This window comes from Loxodonta africana, chromosome 19 (assembly GCF_030014295.1).
Source record: "Loxodonta africana isolate mLoxAfr1 chromosome 19, mLoxAfr1.hap2, whole genome shotgun sequence".
Taxonomy (NCBI): domain Eukaryota; kingdom Metazoa; phylum Chordata; class Mammalia; order Proboscidea; family Elephantidae; genus Loxodonta; species Loxodonta africana.
Window position 1 is genome coordinate 16,497,721 of NC_087360.1, and position 24,304 is coordinate 16,522,024.

The 24,304-nt window shown below is 46.8% G+C and overlaps 1 protein-coding gene across 1 annotated transcript in view; it reads left to right on the top strand.

The window, feature by feature from the left end:
- SRRM4 (serine/arginine repetitive matrix 4) overlaps nt 1-23,987 on the top strand; it is a 198,136-nt gene extending 174,149 nt beyond the window's left edge. Inside the window, exons 9-13 of the mRNA XM_003419268.4 lie at nt 14,569-14,873; nt 19,121-19,312; nt 21,132-21,242; nt 21,979-22,113; nt 23,678-23,987. Of these exons, the coding sequence (XP_003419316.2) occupies nt 14,569-14,873; nt 19,121-19,312; nt 21,132-21,242; nt 21,979-22,113; nt 23,678-23,987 (1,053 nt within the window). The remainder of the gene's footprint in view (nt 1-14,568; nt 14,874-19,120; nt 19,313-21,131; nt 21,243-21,978; nt 22,114-23,677) is intronic.
- Nucleotides 23,988-24,304: the final 317 nt, after the last annotated feature.

A 24,304-nucleotide genomic window follows, 5' to 3' on the forward strand; every position in this document is an offset into this window, starting at 1 on the left:
TTCTCTGCCCGCCCTGGTCACGACCCTGGGGGGAGGTGGAAGCACCAGTTCAGGGCAGGGTATGATACATTTCAATGCCGTTTTGAGCAAAATTTACCACTGGCTTCAGACCTCAGTATTGATTAACCAAATGGTCACTTGCCAGTCTCTGGCAGCACTTGGCTTGGGGACTTGAGGTGGGAGGAAAAACGAAAATACCTGGGATTTTCATCAGGGACTGTTGAAAAATAAATACTGGTCTCCAGAGTGACATCACAGGGAATACATGTGTGAGACAGCACTGGAGGTTTCTTTGGGGAGGAAAGAAAAGAGGGGGTCTTTGGCATAACAGAGGTACTCTAGCTTTTAAAACTAGTCTGCATCTTTTATGCCAGCTGGCTACCAGCATTGATTGACAGCTGGGATTTGATTTTAGCCATAAGCACAACCTTGAATTTGAGTGAGGATTTTCCTCCAAGGAGCTCATAGCGTTTGACCTGTGTGTTCTCATGTGTCCACACAAGGTCTTGGGGAGTTGAGGGTCACAACTGCTCTCAGTAGTCCCTTCCACAGATGGGACAGAGAAATCAAGGCCCCAAGAGGTCAAGATCTATGTCAAAGCCACAGAGCACGGCAATCTGATTTAGCAACCTGGCATTGAAAAGAACCACGCAATGCTCCCCCAGATCAAAAGGAGGAGCTCAAATTTGACTTCATATGATTTCGCACCAGCAAGTTTCATGAGCAAGGGATTTGGAGTTGGATCTGAATTCAAATCCTAGCTTTGTCATTTCCTGGCTGTGTGACTTTGGGCAAGTTGCTTAACCTCTTTGAACCTTCGTTTTTCTCATTGATAGACTTGAAGTAATACCATTTCCATATGGGGATGCTGGAGATACCAAGTATGACAAAGTATGTGAAGGCCTTTTGTAGAGTCTAAAGGGACAGACAGACAAACAGGAAGCAATTCAATGCTGACATAGCCTACAGTTGCTGTCAATAGCTGTGAAAGGACCTGTCTCTAGCTATAAGTGAACTTGAAAACTTTAGGGAGCTGCTCTCTTAGAAAGGATGAGGTGAAAGCAAGCAAAAGCTCAGGGGTGCTTGGATGGAGGTCCAGGAAGGGAAGGCGATGATAAACAACAGTCAGACAGAGTTGACACAATGGTTATATCTGCAGTACATTCTGGGAAATTCTCCTTCGTCAATCAAAGCACACCTGTATCACTAAGGTCTAATTTTGCCCAAATCCTCTGCCTATCTGGAACCATCCACAACTCTCCCCAGACACCTCCTTTGTAGAGATGCCCATAGGTGCTGAGGACTGGCAGCTGGCAAATGCTCACTGCATTCTCCCTTGACAGAATGTCCTAAGAAGGGGTCTTCCCTGTGTGGCAGAGAGTCTAGAAGCCTGGGTTCAAGTCTTGGCTTAGATGGACAAATAATTTTCTCTCTCCCAGCCTCAGCTTCCTAATCTGGAAAATGGGCATAATTATCACACTTGTCTCCTAGGAAGATTGTTGCAAAGGTAAAAAGTAAACTTTTAAAATAAGCGATAAGAGGTGGAAGAATGTTTTTAAGTTAGTAAGGGTAGCCCAGTTTCTGTGGTCATGGTATTTGTGGCAGCCCATATGGCATCCCCAACTGACTTTTACTAAAAAGTGCCATTGGGAGTAACTGGCTTATACTTTCCTACCCACCTGGGATGGTTTCCTAACAAGGCCATATCTGTCAAGATGTTGCAAAAAGCTGGGTCTTTTCCTTCACACCAGCTGGTGAGGTTCCAAATTGGCTTTGGTAGTTTGCTTTCCTAAAACACACAGGTTCTTGCTGGCTTTGGTGTGAGATGCCTCAGTGTCCCCCATAGCCTTAGCTCCCATTAAAAGAGCTGCAAGGCAGGGGTTTATTCATACTTAGAAAGGAGTGGCCTTAAAAGCTCATCTGGGTTACTTAATGCCTTGATTATCAAAAAGAGATTCACAGAAGAGAAATGACTTACAAGGCAGCAGAGTTGTTAAAATCACAGGATGATGACAGAATTGCAGTCAAATTCTGGCACTGAGCTTGGGGTAAATCTTTTTGAGCCAGTTTCCTCAGATAATCATAATCCCTTCTTCAAAAGGCTTGTTCTTAGGACAAAAACAAAGTAATGTTGTAAACTTGAGCCCAGCACTTGGCATAGCGGCAAGACTCAGCAAGTGTTAGGAGGTGTTGTGAGGACAACATTCCAGATTATGGCTTGGGTTTTACGGGTGTGGAACCTTGGATCAAGTTATAGAAACTTTCTGTGTCTCAGTTTCCTTAAAATCTGCAAAATGGGGGTAGTAGTAGAACCTACCTTATAAGATTGTTATAAGGATTCAATGACTTAATGTAAGTAAAAATTTTAGAATATAACAAGCAATGTGCAATATATATATATATGTATATATACATATAATGTTCGCTGCTAGTAGTAGTAGCAGTAGAAATAACAGTGGTAATGGTAGTGATGTTAATGTTGTTAGCTGCCTTCAAGTTGGCCCTTGACTCATAGCGATGCCATACACAAAAGGATTGGACCAGTGTGATTGTAGGGTTCTCATTGGCTGATTTTTCAGAAGTAGATTGCCAGGCCTTTCTTCCTAGTCTGTCTTAGCCTGGAAGCTCCACTAAAACCAATTCAGCATTATGGCAACACCCAAGCCTCCACTAACAGATGAGGGTTGGCTGCACGTGGAGTGCATTGGCCAGGAATCGAACTGAAATCTCCCAGATGGAAGATAAGAATTCTACCACTGAGCCATGGTGATGATAATAGTAGTGGTAACGGTAGTAGCAGCAGTGGTAATAGTAGTGATACGAGTAGTAATAATAACATAGTTCCAGACGAAGTCAGTGGCTGAGCTGGGACTAGAGCTAGGGCCCCTGCTTCCCAGACCCACTGCTTTACATTCTAAAAGACAACTGTAACACAAATGGCTACCTGTACCCCACTCACGGTTGTCTGATTCTTGGAGGCATCCGATGCCCTAAAATCTGATCCTCTGAGTGCACACCACGCTAGGCTCTTTTTCATCTTCTCTCTCGCAAAGGCAGAGATGGAAGAAGGTGCCAGATTTTCCAAGAGTCCTGGCTCTGAGTCACTTCTGGGGCCCCAAGATTTTTCCAAGCTCTCTGTTAAAAATAATAGCAAAGTCATGTTCATTGAATCCGTCACTCAGTCATTGATTCAAGTCTACCAATATCGATTGAGCATCTATAACGGGTTCTGACTTGGCTCTCAGACCCCAGTGAATAAGAAATAGCCCTTGCCTTCCAATGGGGGAGTAAAATAATAATACAGCAATTGATGCTGAGATGTTGAGATAGATGCCAGGTAACCAAGTGGGAAATGATGTTAGGGTTAGGACAGAGACAGTGACAACTAACTGAGAAATTAAGGATGAGTCGGAGTCAGCCAATGAGAGGGAGAAATGACCAGCATATGTAAAGACTTGGAGGTGACAAAGAGCACAGCACTTCCAGACTGCACAGTCTGGCTAGGTGAGAGATGGGACTCTGGAGGTGACCAGGAGCCCGAGCGTGAAGGGTCTTTTCTGCAGAGCTCCTGCCATACTGGACTGCAGGAATTTCATATGCATAGCTCTTTAAAAAATCTAGCACAGCCATACTGCATCAAGGGAGTATATTTGCATATATGAATATGCAAACTTGGGTTGTAGCTTACTGAAATCCTAGTTGGTGAGCTCAAGGTAACCAGAAGCCCTCTCACTCTGTCAGAGCCCAAATCCAAATGGAGGGTCCTAAGGAGACAGTTTAGGGACCCTTCACAGCCCCACTCATGTTCCTCATCTTCTACCTCCCACCCCCCAGCTCCACCGTGGGGATAGGGAGATGAATAAAACACTCTTCCTGACGTCCAGGAGCTCAGTCTAGTAGTCAACAGCATGTTGCACTGCAGTGTGATAAGCTTTATATTTGGGGCTGGGATTCAGCTGATAAGTACCAGTGCCTCATACAGTTGTCAAAATATTCAAATACTTGAACATAAGTTGATAAATAAGCACGATCCCACCTACTTCCCAGCCTTCCCAGCCAACCCAGCCATCTGTCCCTCCTTGGGACCTCCTGGACGTTTTCGCAGTCCAGCAACTAAAGCGTAACACCTAACACCTCTTCAGTGCCAAGGTCAAGTGCACTTCTGATGGGGCAGTATCCACACTAAGCCAGTCGTTAAATATTTTGAATGTCACCCCTGGCAGTAATACAAGTAGGTACAATGTGTAGTGGAGCCACCGAGGAAGAGCCAGATAATGTTGTCTTGGTGTCTCAGAGGCTTTGTAAAGGAGGGAACATTTGAGCTGGGCTTTGGAGGATGGGTAGGAGTTCATCAGCTGACTGATGGAGAGGGAGAGGGGGAAAACACCACTAAAAGCCAAGCACTGACACTCGCTTTACACAGCTTTTTTTTTTTTTTTGTCCTCATTTGGTCTTCAAAATAGTTCTTTGAGGTGGATGCAATTATTATTACCATATTGCAATTGGGAAAACTGAGGCTCAGAGAGGAGAAGTGATTTATGAAGGCTACCCAATTAGAAAGCAGGGGAACTGGTATGAATGGTGGCTCCCTGTCTAGGAAGCTCACTCTGACAGCTGGAATTGAGGGTGGATTGGGTGAGGGAGAGGCTGGGGGCCCCACAGTTTAGCCATCGCCTCTCCGCATTGCATGGGGCTGTCAAGCCTGCCCTGACTGGAGAGGGAATCAGGGAGGTGCTAATTAAGGCTGAAGCTGCACCAAGGAGAAGGGTAGGCTCCTTTTCCCTTCTCCTGTCCCCAGCCTATACTTGTCACAAACCCCTGGCCAACACAAGCCTGCACAAAGCAAAACAGGGTCCGGAAAAGGTCTCATGAAATTGGCAAAATGAAGGAGGCAATAAAAGGTAGTTATTAAGACCTGGGTTTGGGGTAGATCTGGGTGCTTTGCAATTCTTGATTCCCTATTTATTACCTGTCTACCTGCAAAGATAATTAATACTGCACACCTACTATGTGCGAGGTGCTATGCTGAATTCTTTATGTGTATCATCTCATTGATTCCTTATAATAACTCTTCAAGGGAGCTTCCACTAACATCCCCACTTTACTATGAGGAAACTACAGCTCAGAAAAGACAGACGTTCAGTGAAAAAACTAGGATCTGAGCCCAGAAAGTCTGACCTCAGAGTCCACATGCTTACTTACATAACCTCCCTTACAACATTTCACGTCTCTGAGCCTCAGTTCTCATCTGTACCTTGGGCTAATAATCATACTGGCCTCACAGGGTTGTTGTGAGGATGAAATGAGATAAGGCATCCATTCATTCAAAAAACATTGATGTGCCAGGCACTGTTCCAGGCACTGGGCATACAGCAGTGGACAAACTTCACGAAGTTCTTACCCTCATGAAAGTTCGGCTTTATGTGAAGAATCAGCCAAATGCTTGGTACATAATCCTGAATATAGCATAGTTGCTAGGTTATTTGTCATCACAGTGGCTTTATTAAAATTATGCCAAATAAACTCAGGTGTAATGTTTTGGGAGTGTGTCTGGCCTGAAAAAGCTTAATTTTATCCAAGATCTCAGGTGAACTCACAATAACCCCAGGAAAAAGGCAGGATAGGGATCATGGTTCCCCTTTTACAGAGAAGGAACGTGAGGCTAAGGGACAGCCCATTGTGAGGACTGAGACCTTGGGCTTCAGACCTCTGACCTGGGCTCTAGCACAGTCCACAAAAGCCTTTGAGCTCTTGCTCAACTGGGAGGTTGAATGCCATTCCTTGCAGTTTAAAGGAAAGAAGAACCAAAGTGCAGGAAAAGGATGTGTGAGACTTGTCGATTTCAGGTGTCTTTTTTTTTTTTAATGGGAACTGACATAGTTTTATCAACATTTAATGTTGCCAAGAACAAAGGAAAAAAAAAAAACCCTCCATTTTCTGTCACTAAAGAGACATTTCACCATGCAAAGAGGTAGGGAGGACATGACCTTAGAGGAAAAGGATGAGCCTTTAAATCAAAAGCATTTAGCTGGATGTGAAACTCATTATGTTGAACTTATTTTTCTCATTTCACTTTGGGCTGGTGAAAATTTGTCTAACATGGGTCCACGTAAAAATCTTTGGGAACCAGGGAGCTATCAAGAGAGGCTTCAGAGAACGGGTGAGCCTGAAGGTGCCATTCCCCGCTTCCAAGTCCCACTGGAAGGAAATAAAGAGAAAGCCAGACCACCTCCCTTGACCCAAGGTTGACAGCTATGCACAACCCTGTGGGATGACCCCACCCGAAAAGACTTCCCACCATCCCCAGGGGGCCTCCCTCTCTTTCCCATCTTCCTCTCCTCTCAAATGAACTCTGAAAAGGTCAATCAATCTAATCTTTTCTGTTTTCCTAATTACTGTGCAAAGGAAGATGAACAACAGTGAGGAAAATAAACTTAATGTCTTTGTAAAACAAACTTTTTTTTTTTTTTTTTAAAGGAATAACCAGAACCCTCTGGCTAAAGCTCTGCCATGCGGCTCCATGCTCACACGAGAATTTCCAGTCCCCCATATGGCGGGAAGGAAAAAAAAAATTTATAGCAATCTCTCTCCATGGGGCCATTTGAAGCTCAGTAAATGGACTTGTTCAGTTTAATTGGAATTCTCTTCTTGATTGTATTTTTGTAACCTATTAGGCCGCGCTGCCTCTTGATCTCAGAATTCAGCTGAAATTAAATTTTGAAGTGTAAGTGAGAGGTTGCCTTTTTTTCCCCCCATTCTTGATTAAATAATGATTTGAAACAAAAACAATAAATAACAGTGCCGGCTTCCCTGGAGGGCTGAGAGGGCTTCCAGTGAAACACCAGGGAGCTGGAGTTCGTGGTGGGGGGATTTAATGACTTACTAGAAAAGCCAAGTGTTAACACTGAGTACATTAAGGAACAAGGAAACAAGGCAAGCTTAAAACACCAAAAACCAAACCCAGTGCCGTCAAGTTGATTCTGACTCATACCAACCCTATAGGACAGAGTAGAACTGCCCCATAGAGTTTCTAAGGAGTGCCTGGCAGATTTGAACTGCCGACCCTTTGGTTAGCAGCCGTAGCACTTAACCACTACACCACCAGGGTTTCCAAGGCAAGCTTACAAGGCCAAAAAATAAGAACATGGGAACTTCACAGAGTGGGCTAAGGGATTGAAGGCGAAGCGTTAGCTTCCCCCAATGGCCCTGAGTTTGTGAAACACAGTTTGTCTTAAAAAATAAATAAATAAAATAATCCGAGCTTGGCAAAAGGAGGGCTTGTAATGGCACTGCGGTCAGGTTAAGGTCTGGTGGGGCTGGTCTCTTGGTTCCTTTCATTGATAAGAGGCTGGAAATAATTAAAAGGGTGGAGATAGGGAAGATGGAGCAATCCACTTCATAGTTCTGGAAGGCAGAGATGGAAAATACAGGTGTGCTGTGTTTACAGTGTTCAGGGCTCCAGCAAACATTTAGAACAGAGGGTGGCAAACTTAGCTGCCCGTCTAAAAGGGGCAACTGCAGCTGCTCTCTGGCCGATGACTGCCAAGCAGGAATGTGCACCAAGGCTGCCAAATTTTTTGCAAGAGAAACTGGAAGTGGGATTTTTATGTGCAATTTCCCATTCTACAATGTTGGCAGTTAATTCATATTTATTTTCAAACATACTAAGTGGACTAAACGAAGCAGAGCTGAAGGCTTCGGCCTGTGATTTTTTGAATTTTGATATGGGGTGCTGAAGTACACCCTGCCTGTATGTACCCCCTTACCCTCACTGATTCAGGGCACACAGCCAACTTCCAGCCTCCGACAGCAGTGTTCTGTGGCCGCCAAAGCCCACTCCGCCCACCTGAGCGGCAGTAGGACATACCAGGAAACTGACACTCCCTGCGTGCAACCTTCAACTTGTAAGTGACAGGGAATTGCTGTATAAATACCCGGCATGGTCTACACTGGCTCCCAGAGTGTCCCCAGTGGGATTAAGTTCTAGCTGTCATGAGTGGTGCAAATGGTTTGCCCTTGACTACTAACCTAGGAAGTCAGTGGTCTGAACCCACCCAGTGGCACCGTGGAAGACAGGCCTGGCGATCTGCTTCTGTTAAGATTACGGCCAAGAAAACCCTATAGAGCAGTTCTACTCTGTAACACGTGGGGTCATCATGAGTTGGAATCAACTTAAAGGCAATGGGTTTAGTTTAGTTTTTTTTAGTCCTCTGGGGTAGCTGGTTAGATAATACAGCTTTTACTGGCTCTTTCTCCTCCCCATGTCATTTCCCCACTCCCTTACAGAGGTTCCTCCCCATCTCAAATAAGCTACTTACACTCACATTCCTGTTTAAATTCTTTGGGAATCTGGACTACAACAGGTGTATTTCACTTGGCTATCAAGCAGATGTTAAACCAAAAAAAAACCAGACCAAACCCATTGCCATTGATTCCAACTAATAACAACCCTATAGGACAGAACAGAACAGAACTGCCTCATAGGTTTTCCAAAGAGCTCCTGGTGGATTCGAACTGCTGATCTTTCGGTTAGCAGCCAAGCTCTTGACCACTGTACCAGCCATGCCCCAAAGGTCCTTTGTCATCAGACAAGGGTGGGTTTAAGATGACTCTTCCTGCCAAGTAGCTGGGGCACGGTTTTCTAGCCAAGCTGGGAGTTCAGGAGCAGAGAGCAGTTACATGCACAGAAGAGAAGTTCCCAGGGGATGAAGAAGAGCTTTTCAAAGGTGAATTCTGAGAAACCTGTTATCTAAATGTGACAGAGAAGAGCAAGGGGGCCATCCTGTCTTATCTGTGTCAATTGGGCAACCATTTGCATCTTGAGTGCCAGGGTCAGTGTCTGACTAGGAGGGAGACACCCAGAGACAGAGGGCAGAGGCAAGAGCATTGGGTGGCCTCCATTGTCTGCCTGTCCTAATGTCCATGGCTTGAAGGTCTCCTTTGCATTTTCATGGCCATCACTCTCATCCTGCCTGGGGCTCCCCTCAATTGTGTCCTCCCTCCTCTTTGTGTGGGGTGAATGGTGAGTTTTAGAGAAGGTGGAATCCGGGGGTAGGACTCCATGAGACTGTCTAGACATTTCTAACGATGAGTTTAATGAGAAGCTTCTACCGCCTGGAAGTATAAATTGAGCACGTTTTGTAAAGACAACACCAAATCGAGTTCAGAAGAAAGACACAGGAATGAATGTCTTTAGGTTACAGCTACCCAGCCCTACTTTCCCCCCAGAAAAAATCCTCAAAGCAGGTCCAAGACAGTGAGAAGATTTGTACTTTCAGTGCCTGCTAGGGATGTGACGTCATGCTGGCTGTGCCCCCTGTACAAGCGTGATTGCCTGAGAGGGTAAGTGGGGGGTTAAACCCCACCCACATCCTTCATTCACAGCCCCTGGCTGATGCCAACAATTAATGTGCTTGGCTACTAGCAGAAAGATTGGACATTCAAGTACACACAGAGGTGCCTCAGAAGAAATGCCTAGCAATCTACTTCCAAAAAATCTGTTTCCACAGAGCACAGGTCTACCCTGACACACACGAAGTCGCCCAGAGTCAGAGTCAACTCAATGGCAACTTTTTTTTACCCCTCCCGAAATCACCTAGCTGTGAATATTGAAGTGGGACTGCTTCAGCCCAGAGAGGTATATCTGCTTTCTAACCTGTCTGAACAGAGGGAGCGCCCTTTTCTAAACTTGATCCAGAAAGAGAAACTTTTCATAATCTCAACAAAGGCATTGTATGGACTAGCAGCTTTGTTGCATGTAAATGGCCAGAGCCAGTCCATCATTTAACCTTTTAACAGAATAACAGAGGGTGGAAAAGGAAGTGGTGGAGGGAGGGACCCAGCACAGCTTGTCCTATCTGGAAGGCTTTTCAGGTTGGGAACTTCTTACCCTAAGCTGGAGCTGACACTGTTGAGAATCTGTACACAGAGCCCCTGTGTGCTTTCTTTCAGGTTCTGGGTCTGAGAGAGTGTCAAGAGGAAGGGTACTCCTTTCCTCTACCTCGGGAGCCCTGGTGGCACAGTGGTTAAGCCCTGGGCTGCTAACTGAAAGGTCGGTGCTTTGAACCCACCGGCGCTCTGAGAGAGAAAGATGTGGCAGTCTGCTTCTATAAAGATTTCAGCCATGGAAGCTGTTATAGATTGAATTGTGTCCCTTAAAAATGCATGTCAATTTGGCTAGGCCATGATTCCCAGTATCGTGTGGCCGTCCACCATTTTGTGATCTCTTTTCTCTTTATGATTATCCTACGCGTTGTAAATTCTAGCCTCTATGATGTTACTGAGGCAGGATTAGAGGCAGTTATGTTAATGAGGTAGGACACAATCTACAGGATTAGGCTGTATCTTGAGTCAGTCTCTTTTGACATATAAAAGAGAGAAGTGAGTAGAGAGACAGAGGGACCTCATTACCACCAAGCAAGAAGAGCCAGGAGCAGAGCGCATGCTTTGTACCTAGGGTCCCTGCTCTGAGAAGCTCCTAGGCCAGGGGAAGACTGATGACAAGGACCTTTCCCAAGAGTGAAGAGAGAGAGAAAGCTTTCCCCTGGGGCTAGTGTCCTGAATTTGGACTTCTAGCTTTCTAAACTGTGAGAGAATAAATTTTTCTTAAAGCCATCTCCTTATGGTATTTCTGTTACAGCAGCACTAGATAACTAAGACAGAAACCCTATTGGGCAGTTCTACTCTGTCCTTTGGGGTCACTATGAATTGGAATCGACTTGACAGTAATGGGTTTGGTTTTTGGTTTTGGCCATAGACCTTGACCTGCAACTTAATTCTAGAAGTTCTCTCTAGCTCACCACACACCTAGCCCTGGGCTGAGATTTAGACCCCTACCTTTAGCCAGGGATCCACCTAGTTCTTTGAACTATTTTGAGTATGATGGTGCCAGTCCTTCCTGAAATATCTATCAAATCTTCAAGGCACACCCCACCAGGGTATGCTCACCAGCCATCTATACCAACGAATTAAGTTAGGACGGACACAAAGAGGCTTCCAAGGGACCATGGAGCAGCTCTGCTCATTTGGCAAGATTTGCTGACACATACTTTGTGCCAGACACTGGTGGATCCTTGGGTACCACATAGAACCAGCTGTGGCCCCTGCCCTCAACAAGCCCCCCACCCGGATGGAGAGGCAGGCACTAAAATAAGCAATGACCCCACTGAGTGACACAGAAGGCACTCATTTTTGAGTGAGCAGAAGGTTGAATGAATGAATGAAGTACTGAGTGTTGTGCTACTGTGGTCTGGGAAATCAGAGAAGGCTTCCTAGAGGAGGAGACATGAAAGATGAATTAATTCAGCCATGCAAAGTGGGGAAGAGTATTCTCGGCAGAGGGAACAGCATGTGTAGTAGCCTCGGAGTGGGAAAGGAAGACGTGGTGGTAGAACTAAAAAAACTCTTAAGCCATCTGCTTACATTTTAGGGGCAAGGCAGGGGTTATAAGGACGAGATGAGGTTTGTGAAGTAGACAGGACTGGGTTATAAAGGGCAACGTAATCCACATTAAAGACTTGAGATTCATCCAGAGAAATGGGAGTTTTAAACAAGCAGCAAAGATTGGTGTTTTCTGGCAGCAGGGTCAACACAATGAGAACATCTGAGCAGTACCTTCATCTCTGTTTCCCGGTGATGACGGAAAAGCATGACGCTCTGTAGAGTTCTCAGTTCCAACCGGACAAGTTACCTATGGATTATGATCACAGTCAGGTGGAGACACTCTGTAAGTGCCCCTGTGAGCTCAGGTATGAGGTTAAGAAGATGAACAAGGCAAGGCCCCCTTCTCCATACACTGTCCCTTCACTCTCCAGAAATCCTACCCATGGGGATCCATGATATAGCAGGGAGATACTTTCAAGTTAAGAATTAAGGCTGAGAAGAAGTATCTGGGGAGAGAGAGGCCCAGTCTGGATGTCCCCAGTGAGAAACCTGCCCCTTCCAGAAGCCAGTGACTGGCCCCACTGGCCCCTTTCTCACTTGAGTTATCTTCCAGCCTGGTTCCCTCCAAGGCAGTCTTTCCTGAGTTTCGCTTGTGATATATGCTGGCCAGCAAACATTCACCTATCTGGGGCAGATTCCAGGAGCCACCCCTGGACCAAGCCCCAGCCTGAGAGCTCAGGTTCCAGGGTCTGGGTGCATGACACTGTGTTTCCTCATTTGTGACAGAGGTTCTAGAAATACATTTGTTACCATACTGTGAAGGGGAGACAAGTAGCAGGTGAATGGGAACAGGACCTTGACATTATTTTTAAATAAGTCTCACTCTAGAACTTTCCACCTGGGCAACCTTATTTTGAGGTCCCTTCTCTCAAAGCAAAGCTAGCTAGATCACCAAGCAGGTAAATGACAGGTGTGCTGGGTAGAACTTGGTAAAATTGGACCATCACTTTGCCTGCGTGCAAAGCCTCCTAGGAGAATCTACAAAGGAAGTCCTGCCTCCCCAGCTCCAGATGCTGAACTCCTGAGCTGCTAGAATTATAGCCATTATTCTCGCAGTTCTGGTGTCTTTGTGTCTCACCCTCATGACCAATGGCTGAGAAGGCAGAAATGGTTCCCTAAGAAAGCCTAAAGTCCCACTCCTTTATGCCCAAGGTACCTGGAGTAAAGTGAGTAAAAAAGAGGCTCTTGCTGGTGAAGCTTGCCCGAACATTTGTGGGGCCTAAGACCCACATACTATAGGTCTAAGTATCTGTAAATCAAGTCGATAAACTTCAATAAAGTATGTCCTCCTGTCTTGACAAACATACCTTCATAATGATTTGGAAAGTCAGTTTTGAATTTAGAATCTTAGACCCGTCAGAGTGCCAGGTCTGAACGTGGTGGTATGGGAAAGCCTGCCCTAGGCCTCCGCCCCTCCCTTTCTCTTCCCACTTCTGGCACCATCCAACACCATGATGGGCCTCACAACATGCATGTAGACACCTCAGCCTGAATATCCACATTCTGTTCAAATAGCTACCGTCAAACTAGGAGTGTGCCCACTTGAGGTATGGCCCACCCTTGGGAGAACAGATCTATGAAAGACACCAATAGAAACCCTAGAAGGGGATGAGGGGACACTTAAACAGAGTATTCTGGGATCTCATGTATTCAGATAGCGGCCTGGGGGGAAGAAGTTTCCAGATGGGAATGCCCTCTTGGCCCCAGAGATTTCTCACCCCACAGGGAAAGTTATGACTGAAACCACTGTGTCATCGCAGCAGTGATACTGGTCTGAACGTTTAAAGAAACCCATCCATTGTGCTTCTAAACATGCCACTGCCTTCCAAAGTGCTGGCTCTCCCTCACTGCCTTCACGCCTTCATCTCCCCTAGACCATTCCCAAACGGAATTCTGAGGGCCCCTCCTCATTCTCCACACTCCAAAGCCAAATCTCCAAACCCTTTCCAAAGCCCTGTGTTACAAGCACTTCCTGCATCCTCTCAACATTAACGCCTAGGTAGATGCAAACTTTGGCCGCCATTTGCAATTCAGCAAGGGTTTCCCGATGCAACTTGGGCATTGAGGGACTAGGTTAGCATGGATGGCTTGAGGTCACCCAACGAGAAAACCAAACTTGGAATTGATGCCCCACCTGTCAAGAGCATAATAATCAAAGCTCAAAGTTCAGGGCCAAGTGTGAGGATGTGCAGAAAGGTGTGTGTTTTTTCTTGTCATTTGAGACTCTAACAATGGACTCACGTTGCCCGCTCTTCCCTTTCTCTTACACCTTACCTACCTACTAAAGGAGGAGTTCTTGCTTGGTAAGTGGATATGATCCGCAAAGACATGAGAGAATTTATTAGCAGCCACTTGAGAGCCTTCTCCAGGGGGAAAAGGACACACACAAATATCCGTAGAGATCTTTTTTTTGTTTGTTTTCAGTCAGACTATTTGACTTCCATTTTTTTTTTTGTCCTCCCTTTCTTTCCCCCTTTAGTTGAAAATTGCTAAAAATGTCAGTTTGCGACCTTGAATATTTTAAGAAACCAAAAACTCTCATCTTTATTTCATTTCTTTTCCCCATGTGATATTTGTTTAGGGTTCTATTCAGGCAACTTTTTCTTTACCAAAAAATAAAAAGAGTCAAATTCATTGAGGATTTGGTTGACGCTTAAATTTTTGGCTTTATCTCCTTTTTTTTTATTTCCAAGACGTATTTTTTTCAGGCCCAGAGCCCTGTTTCTTTTTCCCCTTTCCCTTCCTTTATTTTTATCACTATTTTTTTTTTTTTAGGTTGAGTTAAGGGTGTTTACACCCCCCCTTTCTACTGAGTTTTCTTTCTTTGAGTTAATTCATTAGAAATTAAATTCCATATAATTTCTCTTTTGTTTAATCTGGATCGCATGCTTTTTTATCTGCATGATACTAAATCTTCCAGTTATCCTAGCAGGGGGTAAACAAATATCTCCTTTCTGTGGTATTCTTTCAGGAATTTGTGTTTTTGTTTTTTGGCGTCTCTTCTTCTTCTCCTCTCTCTCTTTCCTTTCGTTACAGTGCATCATGACGCTAAACATTTCTTGGTTATTTAGACACAGCCCACAGGCCCCAGGCTCAGCAGTGCCCAACGGGTCTTTTTGCTTTCAGATCACTCGGTCGGGGTCTGCTGCTGACCTCTTTACCAAAACAGCCAGCCCGCTCCCCACCTCCCGAGGACGCTCCCAGGAGTATGACTCAGGCAATGACACCTCCTCACCACCCTCCACGCAAACCAGCTCGGCCAGGTCGCGGGGTCAGGAGAAGGGGAGCCCCAGTGGGGGCCTGAGCAAAAGCCGGGAGCTCCACACTGGCAACACCTCTGATTCAGGGAACTCCTTCACCACCTCCTCCCCCCAGAACAAGGGGGCACCTTTGGAGAATCTCTCCCCCACCAGCAGGGGCAGAGAGTCAAGGTCAGTGCACCTCGGAGAGGGGAGGGGTCCCACTTGAGCTCTACCATCTCAGTCTCTCACCCCAGCTCCTCAGGACTTTTATTTGCAACAGAGAGAAAACCTAACTCCAACTCAGTCCACCTTCAGGCACAGCTGTATCCAGGGGGCTCAATATATGTCATTAGGAATCTGTCTCTCCCATTCAATCTCTTAATTCTGCTTCCCTTTCTCTTGGAGCCATATTCAAGTAGACCATCCCTAAGCCTTGACAAATATGTCAACCAGCTTACGTTCTGACAGTTTAGCAAGCCTCTTTTCCAATGATTTCAGAAAAATACCAGAGCAGGTGCTCGCTGGCTCTGCTTGGCCCAGGTTGGGTCATTTGCCCGCCCCTGGAACAAACCCTCTGGCCTGGGGGATGCTGTGCTCTCATTAGTCAGTGTGTGCCCCATGCTACCTTTCGCTCTAAAGAGTAGGGTCTTCCTACTTAAATAAAATTAGGGGAGGGCTGGTTCTCTGAAGGAAAAACCTGAATTTGTGCTATCAGGAAAAGGAATGGAGGAAGGCAGCAAAAACAGATGTCAATTTCCCCAATAATCACAGGAGAAAGTTTGCCGTTAAACTCATTTTAAGTCACGGTCATTTAAGCATATATATAAAAAAAGCATATACTAAAAAAAAAAACCAGAGGACAAATAGGTAAGAGAGATCACGCTCTCAAAACACTGAAACTTCCCAACTTTTTTGCCTATCTGTACACACTGACCAGATAGCAGTTTTCCTGCAGAAATTCCTTCCATCTACTTCCCCACAAGCCAGCTATAATTCCACCACCTCCTCACCCCTTATTCTGACACTCAAGAAAATCGCAGCAAAATGCTAATCACTGAGAGTAATCACAATAATAGCCACTAAAATCGACTGATCACTTACTCTGTACCATTCATTCAGCTAGTTCACCCTCCTCTTGTTTTCAGGCACCTTCTACGTGCCAGCCACTGGGCTTGGGACTGGAGCTAGAAAAATGGCCAAATGCGAACATGCAGGATGGGTGGGTGGAGGCTTGTTGGTAAAATCTGCCATTCTTGCAGTGGGGTCTCCTTCTTGGGGCAGGGGTCTGCCTTTATTCAAAGTGGCCAGGACTTCAGAAAGACGGTCAAAGCCATGGCACTGAAGCAGTGAACAGTTTTCTCAAGGACAAGCCACCCTTTGTCCCCAGGACATAGTCCACTTGAGTCCTGGGCTGGCAGCCTGGCACCCACACGCAGACCTGGCCTCTGGTTTGTCTGCTCCAGCACATCCCTAGCCTCCATTCACAGCCTAGCTTGACTAGGAGCCAGGCTGGGTCAGTGCAAATGTCACTGTCGCTAAGACCAGACAATGATATTCTGAGATGAGGGAGGGGGCAGAGGGAAGACACGTGTCTATTGATATACCGTAGTGCCATTATGCAGGAAACACTGAGCATAGCAATAACAATAACAACATTAATAAAAATTGTTGTTAGCTGCTGTCAAGTCAGTCCCATGCATGACTCATGGCAACCCCATTTACAACAAAACCCTGCCCAGTCCTGCACCATCCCCATGGTTGGTTGCAGATTGGACTGCTGTGATCCACAGGGTTTTCACTGGCTGATTTTCACAAGTAGATCGCCAGGCCTTTCTTCCTAGTCTCTTAGTCTGGAAGCTGTGTTGAAACCTGTTCAGCATCATAACAACCCGTAAGCCTCCATGACAGCTGATTGATGGCTCAGCAAGAGGTGCTCTGGCCAGGAATTGAACCCAGGTCTCACACATGGAAGGCAAGAATTCTACCACTGAACCACCACTGCCCTCAATAATAATAATGGAGCCCTAGCTACATGGTGGGTACTGTGTCAAGTGATTTCTATGTATAACCAAAAAAAAAAAAACCCCAAATCTGTTGCTGTTGAGTCGATTCTGACCCATAGTGACCCTACAGGACAGAGCAGAACTGCTCCATAGGGTTTCCAAGGAGCACCTGGTGGATCTGAACCGCCGACCTTTTGGTTAGCAGCCATAGCTCTTAACCACTATCCCACCAGGGTTTCCTTTCTATGCATAATCTCCCGTAATTCCTCATAAAATCTTTATGGGATAGGTAGTATTGTAACCTTGTTTGACTGGTGGGAAAACTGAGGCTCAGAGTGGTTAAGAAATTCATTTAATAAGTGGCAGCACCAGGATTCAAATGCAGGTCTGTCTCCAGAATCAGAGCTAAAGCCCAAGGGACATGGAGCATTACCTGCCTAATTTCATCTGTGTGGACAGCCAAATTAAGTAATTTAGACCTAGCCTCTCACTTTGAAATATAAGTGATCATTAAATCCACAGCTATTTATGTCATGCCAGCTATGAGCAGAGGGCTCAATAAATATGGGCTGAGTGGAAGAGACATCGACTCTAAATCAAGGGAAGCAGAGTCTGAAGGTGGAGGAGGTGGTGTGGTGGCGGGGACACAGGTTTTGGAGATGGAAACATCAGATTTGGGAATCTGAGAGGCCTTGAGCAAGTAGCTAACCTTCTGAGTGGTCTCAGTAAAGTGGGGATAATAACAGCACTGGCTTCATGAGGTTGTTGGAGGGATTCAATGAGATGATGCTTGTCAAGTGCCCAGGACAGTGAAGAGGTTCAAAGGATTTATTCTACAGCTATTTATTGTGGTCCTAGGATCTACACAAGGAGCCCTGATGGCGTAGTGGCTAACCACTCTGTTGCTAACTGAAAGGTTGGTGGTTCAAACCCACCAGCTGTTCCACTGGAAGACATGGCAGTCAGCTTCCTTTATCAGGCCCTGTCCTAGGTCCTGACGTACAGTGTTGGGGATACATGAGTCCCATCACAGAGCAGCTCACTGTCTGGTGGAGGAAGAGACAACTAACAATTATAAGACCAAGTGAGGTGTAAAGGGGTGGGGGGAGCATAGGGGCCAGGGGCTGAGGTGATACATCAGAAGTCATGCCACCCCGACTTGGAGAGGTATCAAAGAAGGCTTCTAGGAAAGATGAGGCCAAACTAAAGCCTGAACCATGAGTAGGAGTTATCAGGTGATGAGGGGAGGGAAGTCCATTCCAGGCACTGGGAACAGCATGTTCTAAGGCTAGGAGACAAGGGAGAGAACAGAGGGATTGCAGGAGGAACAAGCAGTCTAGTATGGCTGGACTCAATACAGGAAAGTGGTAAGAGCTGAGGCTGAATGGGTGAGCAGGGGCGTGGTCATAAAAGTCCTTGAAAAACGTATTAATATGATTTGAACTTGACCCTTGGCTCAATCCAAATGAACGTGCCCTTACTGGGAATCCAAGAGGTGCCCTGCATGACCCTAAATAGGGTGGGAACACAGAAGATAGGCCCCTGCCCTTTGGGTGATTTTGAACAAGCCTTCATCCATCTCTGGGTTTCAATTCCCCCATCCGCAAAATGGGCTACACCAGAATCTCCCAAACTTAAAACAATTACATGTCACCGTCAGGATACTGGTAATCCTATTTAATAAACTCTCTTTTTAGATAAATGAATTTAAAGGAAACTCATATCACTATCTTAAATATAAAAAATAGTATCACTTGTCCTAAATAGAAGACATGTGTAAAGATACATATTAAAACAATGTATTTAACTCTAGCTAGTTACAGTTGCCTGCCCAAGGCCCTGAGCCTGAAGCCTGTGCTCTTGGGTGTATTCCCTCGCTTTCTTTGGGAGATTACAAAGTGTAAGGAGCCCTGTTGGCCCAACCGTTAAGTGTTCAAACCCACCCAGCAGCTCCACGGGAGAAAGACCTGGTAGTCTGCTCAGTTCTACTCTGTCACATGGGGTTGCTATGAGTCTAAATCGACTCCACAGCACCCAACAACAGTAGCACCCAACTAAGGCTTTCTTATCAATGTAATGAGAAGGATTGAGAAAAGCTTGAAAGGGAATACATTTCTCACCATGTAACTTGATGTTATTTAATGTCATGCCCATCCCCAGTGACCTCCTAAAATATTCTTAAGAGCCGTGTGTGGCTGCATCCCACACTTTGCGAAACGCTGGACTAGACTGCCTATTCGTAAGGTATCTTCCAACTCTACCCCTTTAACATATATACCCTGGGAAATCCTTCTAGAAGTAGCAGGATGAGAAAAGGTGGGCAGAGGGTTCTGTGAGAGCACCACTGCCTAGGCACAGGTGTGGCGGTGTTAGCTGAAGATGCTCCCAGGCTACGAGCCAGTCCAGTGCTAACAGACCTTCTCCCCTTCACAGAGGATTCCAGTCGCCGTGTCTGGAATGCTCCAAGGTGAAGAAGTCCAATCTGGTCCCATCCATAGCTCGGAGCTCCCCTATGAGAGAGTGCTCCCGCAGCTCTTCCTATGCCAGCACCCGCTCCTCCCGCTCCCCAAACCCCAGGACCTCCCCCAGGTATACTCGGAGCCAGTCCACCTCCTCTGGGAAAAGGTGAGTGCAATTTTGGCTTTTGCTCTGCAGCACTTTCCTCCTCAAGGAGGTAGTTAAGGTAACTGGAGAGATCCTTTCACTCATGGGGGAGAGGAGTCAGACAGAGTTCAGTTTGAACATCCATTCTTCCCATGACTAGCTGGTAGCCTTGGGAAAGTCATTTAACCTCTCTGAGCCTCAGTTTCCTCCTCTGCAAAATGAAAACAGTAACAATACTTACACTGAAGGATTGTTTTGAACACTAAGATATGTATAAAGTACTCAGAGCAGTATTTGGTACATAATGTATACTAGTTACTATTGTTGCTATTGACATGGGGATGAGCTAATATGTATCAATTAGCTTCTGCTGTATAAAAAATTACCCCAAAACTTAGCACCCTGAAACAATAATTATTTACTTAGTTCACAATTCTGTGGATCAGCAGTTAGGACTGGGCTCAGCTGGGTGGTTCTTCTGAGCTTGCTGAACTCACTCACATAGTTTTGTCAGCTTGTGGGCTGACTGGAGCTGGCTGGAATAGGATGACCCTAGCAGATTCATCTCTGTTCCACGTGATCTTTCGTCCTCCAGTAGGCTAGTCTGAGCTTGTTCGCCGGGTGACAGCACCAGTCAATCAGAATCAGTATATATGAGATGAAGATTATTTGACTTTAGGGGGATGAGAAAGAAGAGCAGATGCTCCTGGGAAGCTGGTAGAGCAACCAAGGCAACAGTTTTCTGAAAGGAAGAGGCATCAGCAGAGAGCGGAGAACACTGGAAGTAGGATAGGGGTTAGTGTTTCGGATATACAACGATATAATAGTATCAAGTGCATTTGCTGGAGCCAAACAGACCTAGGTTCAAATCCCCTATCAGTTGAGCAAATTGTATCACCTCTGTGTGCTTCTGTTTCCTCATCTATAAAATGGAATTGATAACCGTACCTCCCTCCAAGGGCTGTGTTGACGATTAAATGAAATCATGCACACAAAGCATTTAGTTTTGTGCTTGGCACATAATAAAATGTGTAATAATCATAGCTAACATTACCCATGCCCGGCTATTTGCCAATGTGATTTACCCTAATTTACTTGTTTAATTTACAGCCCTGTTGGGTTGTTGTTGTTAGGTACTCACGAGTAGATTTTCAGCTTATAGCAGGACCCATGTGACAAAGTAGAACAGCCCCACAGGGTTTTCTAGGCTGTAATCTTTACCAAAGCAGATCGCCAGGTCTTTTCTCCCTCAGGGCCACGGAGTGGGTTCCAACCACAAATCTTTCAGTTAGCAGCTTGGCACTGAATTGTTGCCACCAGGGCTCCTTCTCTGTAAGGTAAATACTATTATTATTCCCATTTTACAAATGAGAAAACAGAGGCCCAGACAAGTTAAGTCACCTGCCAAGGTCACACAGCTAGAAAATGGCCAGGATAGTAAGCACTGAATAAGGGGAAGCTGTTGCCCATATTGCTATGTATGCTAAAACCCATGAAAGCCAGAACCTGTGGGAGGAGGAAACCTGTCAGAGACAGAAAATTTAAATATTTTCCACTAAAACGAGCCATAGAAAAGTGGTTTAAGACTGCACCCTGTCAAAGGCAGAAAATTTGTGAGACCTGGAAAAACAAGGCAGTCCCTTCAAGTTCCAGCTCTTGCAGGTTTCACTACATTAACCACATAAAGGGGAAGGGATTTCATTCCCTGCTAAGGGACCCCGTTTCTCCTTCTGGCTTCAAAGAAGAAAAAGCCTGCCGCCTAGGCACCAGTTAGTTGAATAGAGCTGGGTGTCCCTCGGCCGCTCAGCAGGCACCTCAGAGGCTGTTTTCTCTTCCCCAGGTCCTACTCTCGCTCTCCTAGCTATTCCTCTAAGTCAGGCAAGCGAAGTCCGCCTAGCCGAAGCTCTAGATCCCGCCGCAGCCCTAGCTACTCCCGCTACAGTCCCAACAGGTACCATCCCATCCTTGGCTGAGGGCACCGCCTCGTCCTGCCTCTAGGTCCCACTTCATTACATGGATCTGCCTCCCTGACCCTCCTCTCACAGGTGGGGATGGGGAGATGACTTAGCATTCTTGCAGTTCCTTTTGTCTTATTAGGAGAGACAAAACAAAGAACAAAAAAAACAAACTGTTGCCCTGGAGTCAATTCCGACTCAGCAACCCTGTAGGACAGAGTAGAACTGCCCCATAGGGTTTCCAAGGAGCAGCTGCTGGATTTGAACTGTCAGCCTTTTGGTTAGCAGGCCAAGCTTTTAATCACTGTGCCACCAGGGCTCCAGGAGTGGCAAAGTGGCCCCCAATATATCCATGTGTCCTAATGTCCCCACCCCAAACACCCAACTCACCCATAGCCAAGAATTCACATCCCCAAACCCATTTGCTCTTCCCATATCCATAATAGGATCCCTCATCCTTGTATTCAGATCTGTGTAATATTCACACCCTCACCCCTCTAGTGCCCACCCGAAAGGGCTGACACCCCTGCAACCCCTCAGTGTTGCCCCAGCAACCCCTCAGTGTTCACCCACTCTTCCTTCAGCCCTATCATCTTCCCTTCCAACCTCCCGGGGTCCTGTACAGACTCCACCCCCTGCCCCTGGTGGGATGGAGGCGGCAGGTACAGACAGAAGTGAGAAGGCTAGCCAGCTCCAGCTCCAAGTAATTTCCCCCTCCCTGCACCCCTTCAGGGAGCGGGACCCCAAATACAGTGAGAAGGACTCACAGCAGCGGGAGCGAGCGCGGAGGAGACGTCGGTCCTACTCACCCATGAGGAAGCGGCGGAGAGACTCCCCCAGCCATCTGGAGGCCCGGAGGATAACAAGGTGAGGCCAGGAGGGGCAGGGCTGTCCTAGCTGAGTCATCTCCCCCTTGCCCCACATTAAATGAAGGACCTTGGATATGGGGGGGGGGCGGAGCCAGCCTGAAGGTATGGTCAGAGTCTGAGGGGGGCCAAAGAAGGGGTGCGGCTAGGCTAGGAATGGGGGCCAAAGCAATGGGGCGGGCCCTCACCTGCAGACAGAGCCAGGGCAGTGGAGACAGACCACCCTCAGACCCACACACTCTTGATGTCAGGCTCAAATAGACCTGTACACATAAATACACCCTGAAGCAAATGTGGAGAGGTGCCGATGGGCCTTAGAGAGAGCCTGGTTGGTAAGAGGGAGAGCACTGGACTAGGAGTCACACCCTACCATGCTACTTTCTAAGGAACTCCAGGGAAGTCTCTTCACCCACTGGAGCCTCAGTTTTCTCACCCACCAGAGGATGGAGGAGAAAACTCCCAGGGCTCTGATGAGAATTAGATGGTAGGGGGCAAAAAGACCGGAAGGGCTTTGTAAACCTAACTGCCGAACACCAGTGTGCTCTTTGTTACTAATCGCATGGCCAGGATAGGTACGTAAGGTTTCCCATAACAAGTAGAGTCTCAGAAGAGAAAAGCCCTAGAAGAGAAGCTGGAGGTCTGAGTGGAAACATATTTCTCAGGCCTTGAAAACTGGGAGAATCACCAACACTGCCCTAAAATTGGCTCTTGAGGGTAGTCTCCTAGACTCTTCCTTCTGACCATACAAGGGTTAGCCACTCAGTCCAGTGACTCCCAGAGAGAGGGATACTGGCTGCCCAGTACCTCCTTCCTAGAGATGACATGGAGAAGAATAAAGAACACGGTCCCTAGCAAGTAAGACTTGGGGTGATGGCATCCCGTTCTCAAATATCACCCTACCTCAGCCAGGTACACAGTAGGCACTCCTACACCCATTGCCTTGACAAAAGGTGTACTTGGGGTCGACCAGGAGGACAAGGCTGAGGTAAGGAGACCAGCATTTCCAAATGGCTATCTTAGCCAGCCCCATATAATCCATCTTGATTAGTCCATTCAGTCTTTTCCAAACTTCAGCCACCAACATCATCTTTACCATCTTTGCCTTGTCTGCTTCCTAACAGTACTATTTACTGACTCTTCTTTAAATAGATACATTCATTTATTTCAAAAGGGAACGTGATAGACTACAGTAAATGGAAAATCAGCCTCTCTCACCATAAATAGAAGGTTCTAGTAAAAATAAAGGAACCCTGGTGGTGCTGACTCCAAGGCAATGGGTTTTTTTTTTGTTTTTTTTAGTAAAAGTAAAAATAGCAAGACAAAACTATGATGAAAACTTAGATGTAGATTCTGCTGTCAGCTGGAGGCTCTGAGCCCCAGGCTTGCCTTGTTAGAAAGGGAAATTATCAAGACATATTAGCGCTAAGCTGGGACTTCCGCCGCTGATGCTTTCAGGACTGCTGGGGAAATGGAGAAATACTGCTTTCCCTTGGGATGAGGGTGAGGCTCTCGGGCTGATCTGGGAGGAGTCTGGCCCTCATGCATCCCTCCTCTGGTCTCCACAGCGCCCGGAAACGCCCCATCCCCTACTACCGGCCCAGCCCCTCTTCGTCCAGCAGCCTCAGCAGCGCCTCCTCCTGGTACAGCAGTAGCAGCAGCAGCCGCTCCACCAGTCGCAGCTACTCCCGGAGCCGGAGTCGGAGTCGGAGCCGGACCCGCAGTAGCAGCAGTTCTGGCTCCCGGAGTCGGAGTCCGAGTCGGAGCCGGAGCCGGAGCCGGAGCCGGAGCCGGAGCCGGAGCCGGAGTCGGAGCCGGAGCCGGAGCCGGAGTCGGAGCTACAGCTCAGTGGACAGCTACTCCAGCACAAGGCGCTAAGCAAGGACCCTCCCTTGAGCCAGCTGCCCGTGGGGACCCCTTCAGTCTGCCAGCCTCCCCCACTATATGCCCACCCTGACTTCTCCTTGGTGACAGACATTGAAGGCTCCTAGACCCTGTCCTTCCTGCTCTCCTGGGAAGGAAAAAAAGGGTGTCCCGGGGAGAGGGTCCACCCTGTATGCTGAGCTGCTAGAAGTCTCTGCCAGCACCATCCTGGGGCTTAGCTCAGGCCTGGGCACATAAAACCACCCTCTTTTGACACAAAACCCTTAAGGTTTTGTAAAGCGCAATGAGTCCACAGCTCAAAAGTCAGGTCC